Here is a 12,912-nt window from a genome sequence, read left to right on the forward strand (position 1 = left end):
CTAACAGCGAACTCTTGTGGTCGCTTTGCGACATGGTTTATTGCTTTCTTGCCAGTTCAATATGGCTGCATGACGTCTCGGGCTGACGCCTACGTTGTAATGTTGTGCTTATATGACCCTTGGACAAGATTTGTCCATAAGTATGGTTGTTGTAAAGAATGTACATATTATGTTAGTAAGCGAAATGTTATATTTTTTGTATGAGACGCTTTTTGTTTATGTTTAGTGAACCTGTATAGCGTACTAAGCTAACGTTGTTGCTAATGCAATGCTTGTGTACTTTTTTTTTTTTTTTTTAAGTTTCACTACGGTCTAAAGAGGACAGTGGTTGGAGGCCATTTTATTAATAAATCAGATGAAAAAGGAAGAAGTCTGATTATTAAGGCGTCGTTCACTAGCTATCTAGCTTTGGAAAAAGTAGACGCTTCGGAGTGAGGACAGCATAGACAGATTTAAATGACAGTAGAGTGAAATGCCCACTACAGTCCTTATGTACCGTATGTTGAATGTATATATCCATCTTGTGTCTTATCTTTCCATTCCAACAAATTATTTTACAGAATATATATATAATTTACAGAAAAATATGGCATATTTTATTGATGGTTTGAATTGCGATCAATTACGATTAATTAATTTTTAAGCTGTAATTAACTTGATTAAAAATTTTAATCGTTTGACAGCCCTAATATATATATATATATATATATATAAGCATGAGAAAGTACAACAGTAAAGAAAAGTGGAAAATAGAATTTCAAAGTCGTGACCACAAACCCAAACGTTTGGGGCGAAAAAAGTTTTTGCCTGTCAATACGACGAAACAAACTAGACAATCCACTTAGAACCTGGGAACAAACTATGTGTTAACTGGTGTAATCAATTCAAATGAGCACAACTCATATTTTCATGTTACTGACAAAAATTGAAAATTTTAGATGGACTTAAAGTCGTAATTGTCGAGATGTTTGTCTTTTTTTTTTTTTTTTTTAACAGTGTATGAAACAAAATTGTAATGTTCTCACCTCCACTGAATGTTTTTCTCCTCTGGCAGGCAACGTGGTGCACTTCCTCCCTCGGATAACTCTTTTGTTCCCGTCTTTCCAGCAACGTGTGACAGTTTAAGTTTTGCATGTTTTCATCAAGCCTCTCTTTGGATGGCCACTGCTCCTCCTCTTCCTCCTTTCGCTCTCTTCCAGTGTTTGGCTGAGGCAGAGTCGCCTGCCTGACTGCTCCATCTGGAGAGGGCAGCCTCCTCTTCCCCCCTGCCTGGTCTGTTCCTTCCGCCGCATGTCGCGACGCTCGATAAGGCGGATCACGGTGGTCCAAAGGGTCGTGGGGCCTCTTGGCTTGAGAGTCGAGGTGGAGCCCGTCAGCGCTGAGAGGTGCAGCTTCAACCGGAGCTGGCACCCTAGTTAAATGAATGTCTCCTGCGTGGTCAGTGGATACAGTGCCGTCGTCTCTTAGCGCAGAGGATAAGGAAGAAGGGAGGTGTTCGAACCGAGCGCCTGTGCCGTTTTGAAGCTAAACGGGAAGATAAATGGAAGGCATGGAAATTGTTAATGCAAGCTTAGATGTAACGTATCTAATGCAAATGACATTACTACACCAAAGTGTAAAAAAAAAAAAAAAATCATGCTTTCTAATAAGTCTGCTTGGCTCAGTTCGCAACCTTGTGCAGCAAAAGGGTGGCCAATTTTACAAAGCCATGCCAGCTAAAACCTGCACACAATTCACTGTGCTGGTCTTACAATATACATGAACTTCATGTGAACTAACAAGTGGTGAAATTTTATTCTCAATGAAAACCGTGCAAAACCCTAAAACTAGTTGGCGTTATGTTTGAAACTGCAATTACAGTAAATTGTCACTTACATATTGAGGGTTTGAAAATTTTGGGGACGGGAACCTAAATCCTCTATTATTCTCTGAAAAACTTAACTATAGACAAGTATCCGAGGTACTTAGGCATTCCTGCTTCGGACTTCCGTTTTCACGTTATTTAACATTGACTGCAATGGCGCTGGAGTAGCATCACTCACTAAACCCCCCCCCCCCCAATAAAACACTATTTGGAAATACCGCATCCTTCTGCCATCTCGACATGAGAAGACAACATATAGAAATGGCCGAGGGTGACCACAAGTAAAATATCATATTTTATTGACTCTATGGCAGTGGATGGAAATGCCATCAGGAACCTGAAAAGCTCCAACGCATTCCAGTACCTGCACAGCCACAAAGTGGGATGTGTCCTACTACATGGACATGGAAATTATGTCATCATGAAGGCGGATGTGGAACCAAGTGTTTATGGTGGTGCGTTCCCGGTTGATGGGAGCACGGGTGGCCCGGGGGACCACCCTGGATTCCGGGGGGGGGGGGGTGACGATTGATCCTTTGCTCGGCTGTGGGAGGAGGGATGGGGTGCGCTGCGCCCCTCCCCGAACACCCTCCCTGCCCGGGCTGGCTGGGTGGGGGCCATGGCCCTGGGTTGGCGCCTGCGGTGTGTCTCCACTCGTCTGCGTGGCTGTCGCGTGTTTGGTGGAGCTCGCGTGCAGCTGGATGTGATTGGGCGCACTCGGGTGGGGTGTACCGGTGCCGGGACTGGAGGTGGGGCGGCATAGGGTCGGTTGCCAACGGGCTTACACTCACAAGGAATTCACACGATTACTGGGTTCGAGATCACAGAGCTGATTTGTGTATACACTACCCCTCCCAATCACTTAGCTTATCGACTTCCCCACCCCCCTCCCCTTCTTTCCCTGGTCAACAGGCCCCCCACATGGTGTCAACCAAAAATACATCTAGCTGACGATAGCACCAACTTATTAATAGTTAGTGTAGGCGTTCAATGTATTTCTTGTTTTGTTTGTGTTTCTTTTCTTTCTTTTCTTCTGTCCCCCCATAACCCCTTCCTGTTCGCTGTTTTGTCATAATAAACGAGATATGTTGAATGATCACAATGGAAGTAAGTCATATTCTCAATGTGAAACATTAAAAACTATTCAGACCTACCGGACACTTAGACTTCAATTCTCCGTGTCAAACAGCTAAACAGGACAGGATTATTAAAAAACTTTTAAACAGTTTTCGTGATTACTATATTTACTAAATTTAGCATTTCGGAGTAGAATTTTTGTTCGTAAGTGTTGTATTTTGATACTGGTGAAAAATGAACATTTTGCTCACTGTAAATTCCCCAAACACTGTCGTTGAACAAAAAAATGAGAAGCAACAGTTTACAACTAGGCCTGCACAATGTATTTCTTCCCTAACAGACTTATTCAAGTCATCTGGGGAAAATTCTTGTAGTTTCAATATCGTAATATATTGCAAACCCCCAAAAAGTCCCAATGTCAGTCCCCCCCAATAACGTTCAGCCCTATTTACAACCATTAAATAATCTCAATAAATATTTCTCCTTAATCTCAAAAGCTGTCACTATACACATATTCATTTAAAACACAAAAACAAGGACAAACAGCCACATTCAGCCAACGCGATAGTGAAGCCTGCGTCAACCACAAACAAATTTTGAAATCTGACCATATTGTCCACAATGACACTACTGCTTCACTGACACAGCACGATGACGGTGATGAGTCACAGCTCAACGAGAAGCCCGGCCATGCACTGCACAGTCATAGCTAAATCACACCGCAAAGTCAGGGCTCGAGATGTGATCCCACTCACACAAGTCATGTGATGTAACAACAGAAATGCGCGGACATTTCTGAGAAGTGCCTCCTCACGGCGCTATGTCTAAATGGTCGCAGGCAAGTGCACGCTTACTTGGTTGAGTTCTACCAGCTTCTCGCATTGCTCCTGTTCATCTTGGATGTCTACATCTGAAGACTCCTGCGTAGAAATATGCATAGCCCAAAATTCTTTGTTGGACATGAATGTTTTTTTCTACTTTTGTTTAATGCAAAAAGCTAATGCCTTTTCTGGTAAGAGAACACTATAGTTTTACATTTTTTAGGTCTGTTGTATTCTGTGAACTGTTAAGGCATGAAAATTGAACATTTTTTGTGTGAGGAATAGGCAATGCTGAAAAAGACAGCATAATCTCAGCATTAGTAAAACGGCAAATGTTGTTTATGACCATTTTCTGCAACTTAATGCTTTAATTTGTTTGATATATATCTTAATCCTATTTGTGCTTTAATCATTTATACAAGTAGTCCCTGGGTTTAAAGTTACAACGTACCCGACTTACATGATTTCGACTTTACGACGCCAGAGTCTCGCCCGCAAGTTTTTTTTTGTTTTGTTTTGTTTTTTTTAAGTCATGTAAACAGTACCTTATTGTACCTCACAATATCTTATTTTTTACTTTATTAATACGGCTGTTCTGCTCTTCAGCAAAATGTGTATTTGATTTTAATGTTGACTTTTGTTTAGTTATGCATGCTTTTATTTGGGGGCAGGAAGCGTAGAGCAGGGAGTATTTCCCCACGCAAGTAAGAGCGCATGTACACCCGAAGAACATATTTGCTCCCACAAAAAAGTCGCACAGTCGAGTGAGAGAGAGAGAGGGGAAAGACTACAGCTTAGCTTGCTGTCTAGCTAGGACCCAACTCCGACGTCATGGCAAGGACAGTACAATGACGTATAATACATGTTTTTGGATGTTATTTGAGATTTAAGGGGTATTTCGGGGTTCTTAAAGGGTTAATTCCGATTTAGGCGGAAATTCTGGTTACGTCATCAGTAGACATGTGCCGATTACTGGTTTCAAGGTATACAGTGGTATGAAAAAGTCAAGGTTTCAAAACATTTTCCGTCATACTGTCTCTGAGGTAGTAGCTATTTTTTATATCCCAAAAATGCATGGAGAACTCATTCGCTTGCAGCTGAAAGGCTCAACCCTCCCCCAACGGTTGTTGCTCAGTGTCATTGAGTCAGCTGTGCTACACAATGGCTGGAGGAGGTGAAACTCCTGAACTTTTTCCCCCCATAGAAGAAAACGAAATAGCTCATATAGGAATACTTTGGCTACAGAAAAGTTACAGACGGCCCTGGCTTAGAAGAGGAGGGCCAACCAACATGTTTTACATGTTTGCGGAGGGTGGCTGCTGAGGAGGCCATATCTCCAATATGATTTCACATTTATACAAAATTAAAGGTTAGTAAACACTGTTATAAACGTTTCCCACCAGCTACGAGAGTGAACTCCAGTGTGTTTAGTGTGTCTAGCAGAGGTGAAACAAGCATTGTTTTTTTCTGTCAACTGTCTGTGTTGAGAAAGTGTGTGTGTGTATAATGTAAACATGATACGACTCATACACATGTGTTTTTAATGGAAAATAATTATTTTTGTTCTGATGATAATAATGTTGAGCTGTGTGGCTGTGGGTTTAGGCTCACCTTATTTTAATTTTACTTAGAATATTTTGGTATTTTTGTATTTAACATTATACTTATGTTCCAGTTTGCTAATATGTTCAATGGAATATGTTTTTTTTTTTTTAATTTATTTATTTATTTTTTTTAAACCCAGATATTTCAAAGTAACACATTTTACAGCTTTAATTGCAACACCACGATACCGCAAAACCGGGATATTTTGGCTTAAGGTTATCATATCGTCAGAATAGCATACCGGCACATGCCTAATCACCAACGTAGGAACGCAACTTGTTAATAACCCGGGGACTACCTGAGTTATGATTTTTATAGTAAAATGTGTTCCTTAGGTTTTACTTGTATAATTTAAGGGGATCTGCAATGCAAATCAACCTTACATTACATTGAAAGTCCAAATGCTAACAGTCATTATTTTGTCAAATCCTGTATTTTTTACTTTTGCGATGCAGAAGAAAAAAATGATTAGAAATACAAAATTTAAAACATTACAACTGAATTTGAAAGCACTTTTTAAACTAAAGCTGTGGACATTTCAGCAGCTATAACAATCTTATCGCTATTTTGTATATTTGATGCATACAGCCATACATCTACCCTAATTTTAGCGATAGCACCTTAGTGCTCACACAAATAAAAAACATTGATTGTACAGTGGTTAAGACTATATAACAGATTAAAAGACATTATTTTCATTTTATCAAATGTTATTTTCAGGGTGAGATTGCATAATTTGGAGCTTCATCAAACCGTTGACATGGTAACACATCTAATTGCCCTACCTGCTCCATATCCCCCAGAGTGATGGGTTGCGTCTGATAGCGAGCGTTGTTCCTTCGCTGTCGGGTGTCGCCCCTGGTTCGAGTAACCCTGGTGGGGGGTTGAGCCAACCTGTTAAATAGCGCCATCTTCTCTGCTAGGCTGAGTGTGCAGAGATCAGGCTCCTCCTGGGCCTGCGATTGTTCCTCCATTGGAGCGACCTGCTGGCAGTTCTGAGTCTCTTGTGCAAGTGATGCTCGCTCAGCCTTTGGCGCCTGCTCCCGGGTGGTAGTGCTGTGATATGATGATGCCTGCAGACTGAGGACAGGATGACGTCCAGGAAAAAGAAATTAAATACTTAGTTGCGGTCGCCTCATGTAATCGAATAAAATGCTCGGTGCATACTGTATATCAGGAATTGTGATGCAGTGCACAAATTCTTAATTCAGAATGCAATCTGAAACTATTCATGCAATAGACCTCTTGATAATCCAATACCAGTGCATCGATCCAGTTCTAATGGGTCATCATCCACACCAAAACCTAAAAATCATGCTATAAATTCCTCTCAGCAACAGTGAACATCGTTTCAAAAGTTCATCTAAATCTAAATCATCTAATCTCATTCACTCTCAAGAGTATGTGTTGTGGTCATTAGCAAAAGGGGAAATTGATATTGAAAACATTCGATAACTCTTAGCCCCTCCCAGTTAAATGGATTGGATGTCTACGGTCAGATGTAAGAGACAAAAGAGTTCAGCTATGTGTGGCAACAAGAAATTTACTGAACAAAAAAATTAATTTAAAAAAATCCTAGCGTAAAATACATACTGGCCACACTAATTTGAATTCTTTTTTTTGTCTTTTTTTTCCAATTTATTAGCATTTGTTTAATTTTTTTAAATTATTTTTTTATCAAATATTTTGTTTAGAATTTTTTGGGGTATTTTTTATTACTCATATATTTTTATTATTTTTTATTACCATTTAATTTTGTTTGTCCAACAATGGATCCTTCAAGTAATTCATTAAGTAAGTCATTTTACTTATTTTTCTTGTTATTTCCCATTGCAAAATATATGTGGGCAATACTAACACTACAATTGGATGTCAAAATGGGGCCCGCAAGTTTTAGACCCCTGTCCTATATGAATGTCATGAAACCATTTAAGAAAAAGCATAATTAGTGCATGAAAGGGTTAATCCAAAACACTTCGAGCGATGAGTAAAACTCCACTATGGAGTCATGTTGATGCACACGCATGCCCAGTATACCTGCTTGCAGGGAGGGCGCTGCAAACAAGGGTGGGGCTAGACAGGCGCGCCACAGCTGTGTGAACACTCACAGTCTGTGGCACGTGAGTGGGGGCACTACAGAGGTCCAGGGAACAGACATTCAGTGTAGTCAAACACACATTCACAAAAGAGAAAAGACAAGTCAGAAAGGTTGGGGAAAGGGGAATTCACAAAGAATGTTGGTTGTCAGCCCACACAACTGTACATTTCATTTGAAAACTTTATGGGCAGTGCTTACAAATGAAATGCTGGAATGCAGTTTTATGCAGACAAAGTCAGTATAATATTTTTGTTCATACTTCCATGATAACTGCAATGCATGACTCAGTTTTCTGCATCAATGCTAACAGCTCATCATATACAGCAGCATGAAAGGATAGTAAATTAACCAAGGTCTGTCGTGGATGAAGTTCTTTTTTTTTTGTTTGTTTTTAACTTAAATAAAAGTACAGATAAAGGGGCCAAAAAAATCACTTAAATGTATCTAATAAAAAATGTACTGAAGTAAAAGTCCAAACGTACTTGCTTTAAAATTTACAAGTAAAAAGTAAAAGTATTTTTACCCAATGCAAAAATATATACAGGTAGTTTCCAGGTTACGAACAAGTACTGTTCCTACGCTGGCGATGTAATTTCCGCGTATGTCGGAATTAACACTTTAAGTACCCCAACAAAATAAATATCCAAAAAGTCCAAAAGTATTGTATTTTGTTTAATGATTGAGGATACACTGCCCTCTCGTGGCAGCGTTGGGTCTGGCTGGACTGTCGCCTTGTATGACTGAGAAAAAAGATTCTGATGTCTGACATGGGGAAAGGATAGCTGTGCTCTGGTTTGACTCACACAAGGCTGTAAGTTGTTTCAGCTAATATATGTTTGTGCATGCATTTGTAATTAGGTTTACAGCTACAGTTTGTGGAGTTACGAGTGAGCGATTTGCTATGAGAATTGTAAATACGTTAGCATTTGTAGCCTTTAAGCTGACTGACTTTTGTTAGGCAAATTAAGCTATTTTAATCTACTAAATCTAAATATTGGTCAGACTAGATGGACGTTTTGAACACCAATTGTTTTGTGTCAAGCGTTTTATTGTTAAAATGCCTGTTGTTTTAAAGTGTACATACAGTATTTTGTATTTTAGTATGGTTTTTTTTTTTTTTTTTACAAACTGGCAAAAGTGGCAAAACTAAAGAGCTTCAAAAAGCACTATTATCTTGTTTGCTGCCTGTAAAACTTAACAACTTCACGTTTAGTGTGGACGGAACACGTCATATTAATAAAGTAAAGCAAAAAAAATAAGATAATGTTGGGTACAATAAGGCATTTATACAACTAAAAAAAAAAAAAAAACACCTGGCAGACGACACTCCGGCATCAAAGTCAAATTTGTGTAAGATGAGTACGTCGTAACCCGGGGACTATCTGTTTATGTATATTATACAAACATACTGTATACACAGAGAGATCTGAGCCAACAGTCACAGAAAGAATCATAAAATTTATTGACAGAATGGAAAAAACAACTAATAGAATTGACTGCACTGTAAACAGAAGCTTAACAAGCTGGAAAAAAAAAAACTCCATAACTTAGCTTAGTGGCAGATTGCAAGCAACTATCAGGTGCATACCCCCACCTATTGTTCAAGAGTGTGCAGCGCCCATTTGAAGGTGCGCTGCTCTCGCTTTTGGTTTTTATTGGTCAATATCTTTTTCACCTGCCTAATATTGTACTTATATTGCTGAATATAGTGCTCAATTACAGTATACTGTATATGCACGGGGTTTAACGACTGCACCATAGGCATGAAAACGGAACTATTAATTTACAATGACAAAAGAAAAAGTAACACAGGTGACAATTACAAAGGTAGTGGAGTAAAAAGTACAAATATGTGTTGTAAATGGGGTTGTTCCGATCATGTTTTTTTGCTCCCGATCCGATCCCGATCGTTTTAGTTTGAGTATCTGCCGATCCCGATATTTCCCGATCCGATTGCTTTTTTTTGCTTCCGATTCAATTCCAATCATTCCCAATAATTTTTCCCGATCATATACATTTTGGCAATGCATTAAGAAAAAAATGAATAAAACTCGGACGAATATATACATTCAACATACAGTACATAAGTACTGTATTTGTTTATTATGACAATAAATCCTCAAGATGGCATTTATATTATTACCTTCTTTCTGTGAGAGGGATCCACGGATAAAGACTTGTGACTTTGTATATTGTGACTCAATATTGCCATCTAGTGTATTTGTTGGGCTTTCAGTAAATGATACTGCAACCATGCCCCAATGCATGATGGGAAGTGGAACCATGATGGGAAGTAAAACCATGACTGTGCGTCGTGCTACCAATGGATATATCTTCTCTGCTTTGGGGAATAATTTAAGGCACAGGTGTGAAACCGATTCCAGAAAGGGCCAAGTGGGTGCTGGATTTTGTTCCAACTGATACCGTGCAGAAAGTTTAACCAATGAACTTTCTACTGAAACAAGCAGCACCTGACAAACTTTAACTGATTACAAATGTAAAAGATCTGATTGGTGAAAAGGTGTCCTCTTCATTGGATGGAAAGGAAACCTGCACCCACTTGGCCCTTTCTGGAATTGGTTTGACACCTGTGATTTAAGGTGTTAAGACAAAGATCAATTGCCACCTTGCTTCCCCACATTGCTTCCCGTGATATTTCCAATCATAGGGACAGGGATTGTAAGGTTTTAACCAATCGAAGAAAGGCTCCAAAGGCTGCTAAAATTCACTCTACTTATTTAACGCTGCCTTATAACTCTCTATATAGCAGGGGTGGGCAATTAATTCCACAAAGGGCCGCAGTGGGTGCGGGTTTTTGTTCATACCCATCATGAGGACAGCCTTTCACCAATCTGGTTTCTTACAAGTGCAATCAGTTGATTGCAGTCAGGTGCTCCTTGTTTCCACTGAAACCTCATTGGTTATACAGTGTGTGCTGAATCAGTTGGAACAAAGACCAGGACCCACTCCGGCCCTCGAGGACCGATTTGCCCACCCCTGCTATATAGGTAAGACGGCGTCATTACAGATTGAGCGCGACAATTGCCACGTTTACATGGAGCCAAATATTCCAATTACAATCGGTTTAGATGTTCAAACCGAATAAATGTGTTCCATATAAACACCTCATTCGGAATGAACAGGCCCAAACCGAATGGAATTTCATTCCGATTCACAGGGGTGGAATATTCCTTTTCCCAAACCGATTAGAAGTAAAATGATATCATGTAAACAGGGAAGCGGAATGGTGTCTGGTTGCATTCTTTCTGCGCATGCTCCGTACTGACGTGGTGACGTCACTTGGTGACGTAAGTAACGTCACTTGCAACATGGCTTCCAAGCACAGCGCACCTAATTGGAGTCCGGCAGAAAGATTGTATTTCATTCAAACTTTAAAAGAATTGAATATAATTGCTCGCTTAGACGGGCGTAAAACGAGGAACAGTGAACTATTTAAAAAAGTTCACGAGAGGTTACACAACCCGGAATAGACCGGAGCGTTGACCAGATTAGAAACCGGTGTAAAACCGGCTACTACAAGGCAAAAGAGCAAAACAGCAGAAGCGGATACGACCCCACAAACACAACAAGTGGGTTAAAGTTAAAACAGCAGCACTCCGACGATCGATCTCCATGTTTTGCAATGTGACGCTTTGTTTTGATTAATGTGCGCATGTCAGACGGCAGTTGTCAAACGTCCTTTCGGAATAAAGGCAGTCACATGTAAACGCTGGATCGGAATAGATGAAGTGACATGTCAACAGCTGATCTGAAATTTCCATTCGGAATGATTTGAATCGGTATGAACAAAAGTCAGCATGTAAACGTGGCTAATGAGTGAGGGTCGTGCAGCGCATATATTAAGAGCGTTAAATATTTTAACGTGACACATTTTTTAATCAATTAATTGCCACCGTTATCGGGATACTGTTGATAACCCTACCTTAAGCCTAAACTAAAGACTCTGGATGAGTGTAAGATATTGTGTCTGTAACGTTAAATACAATTAGAAAATGATTTAATTAAAATATATGTATATTATAAAAAGGCATGGCCGATATTTTTTTGCCGATTCCGATACTTTGAAAATGACGTGATCGGACCCGATTGACATCTCTAGTTGTAAAATGTAGTGAAGTAAAAAGTACCACTTCATATTTTTACTCAAGTGAAGTAGAGAATACAGATACACAAAAAATGTAACCGTTTTCTTCATAAACTTTTTTTGTCAGGAACTGAGTTTTAAAATGTTGGCTTTAACAAGTATTCAAATTGTAGAGGCAGACACTTACGTGGCGGCGATGACAACTTCCTCAGTGGTGACCGGTTGAGTTCTAGACCGGTCCTGTGTTCGCCTCAGCCTCCGGTCCACTGCAGCATTCCTTGATCGGGGTTTACCACTTCCAATGTTTTTCTCCAGTTCCTGACAATTCAAATAGGAGTGTTGCGTAATTAGCAATGAATTTTTTCATGAAAAGTGTTTACAATTAGAACACAACGATGAAAGACTGATCATGCAACTGTTGTCAGAATTGCTTGGAAATAGGAGTCTGCAGACTACACGGAATGCTTGAGGCCAATTTCACACTCACACAGAAGGGAATGCTTGTTCTATTGCAACGTTCCACATGGATCCGAAGAATGTGGTGAAAACAAATCAATAATTGTAGGTTTTGAAGCACTCCGCAGCTTTGATTAGGAGTACATTCACTGAGCTAAGTTTGGAATATTCACATAAAATACATCTGACACAAAGAACAACATAGATATTGTACACGCAATACGTAGAGAGGTAACACAGAAAGTGAAGCTCACCCTGAAAAGCGACCGCTTGGCAGCTACGCTCAGTTTAGCTCGTTCGTCAAGCTTCTCTTCATCCGCTACACAAAGACACAAAAAAAAGGGGGGGGTAAAAAACTTCAATACTGGTAGTCTCATGATAGATCATCAGGATAAGAAGGTTTTCAAGCTTGCAGGAAGTATACTAAGGCTGCAACAACTAATTGATTAAAATGAATTAATAAATTAGTTGCCAACTAATTTGATAATTGATTTTTGCCGGCAGCTATCAGCGGTCACGTTTCGGTCCTTATTTGTGTGTAATGTGAGTCTGCGTGCACGTCAGTGATAAGAGCAAGAGAGAGTTCACTGCTACACTCAGGTCGGGTTGCTGAATCAATAATATTCCGAAGTGTCAAAAGCAGTGTTGTAATAACAGCGTTAGTCACGGTGTTATTTTCTTCAGTGGTGTGTAATCTAATTAATTACTTTTCTCATCTTGGCAACGGCATTACCGTTACTGAGACGGGAAAGGCGTGCGTTATTATGTTGGTTGACTGACGCGAGAAAAGTCTGAGAAAGACGGACTCACGGAGACGAGAGGGCAGAGCAGGAGTGGGGAGAAGGCAAGGGAGGGTGACGCCGTTGCAAGCGCGATAATATTATGG

At 39.9% G+C, this 12,912-nt stretch overlaps 1 protein-coding gene across 11 annotated transcripts in view; it reads right to left on the reverse strand.

Annotated features, from left to right (window-relative positions):
• The window catches only part of LOC130908583 (supervillin), a 146,635-nt gene that overhangs the window by 57,340 nt on the left and 76,383 nt on the right, over window positions 1–12,912 (reverse strand). For all 11 annotated transcript variants that reach the window (XM_057824159.1, XM_057824157.1, XM_057824163.1 and 8 more), the window contains 4 exons: window positions 12,281–12,345; window positions 11,758–11,888; window positions 6,153–6,447; window positions 1,026–1,524 (listed from right to left, as the gene is read on the reverse strand). In XM_057824159.1, coding sequence (XP_057680142.1) covers window positions 1,026–1,524; window positions 6,153–6,447; window positions 11,758–11,888; window positions 12,281–12,345 — 990 coding nt within the window. The remainder of the gene's footprint in view (window positions 1–1,025; window positions 1,525–6,152; window positions 6,448–11,757; window positions 11,889–12,280; window positions 12,346–12,912) is intronic.

This window comes from Corythoichthys intestinalis, chromosome 20, assembly GCF_030265065.1.
Source record: "Corythoichthys intestinalis isolate RoL2023-P3 chromosome 20, ASM3026506v1, whole genome shotgun sequence".
NCBI lineage: Eukaryota > Metazoa > Chordata > Actinopteri > Syngnathiformes > Syngnathidae > Corythoichthys > Corythoichthys intestinalis.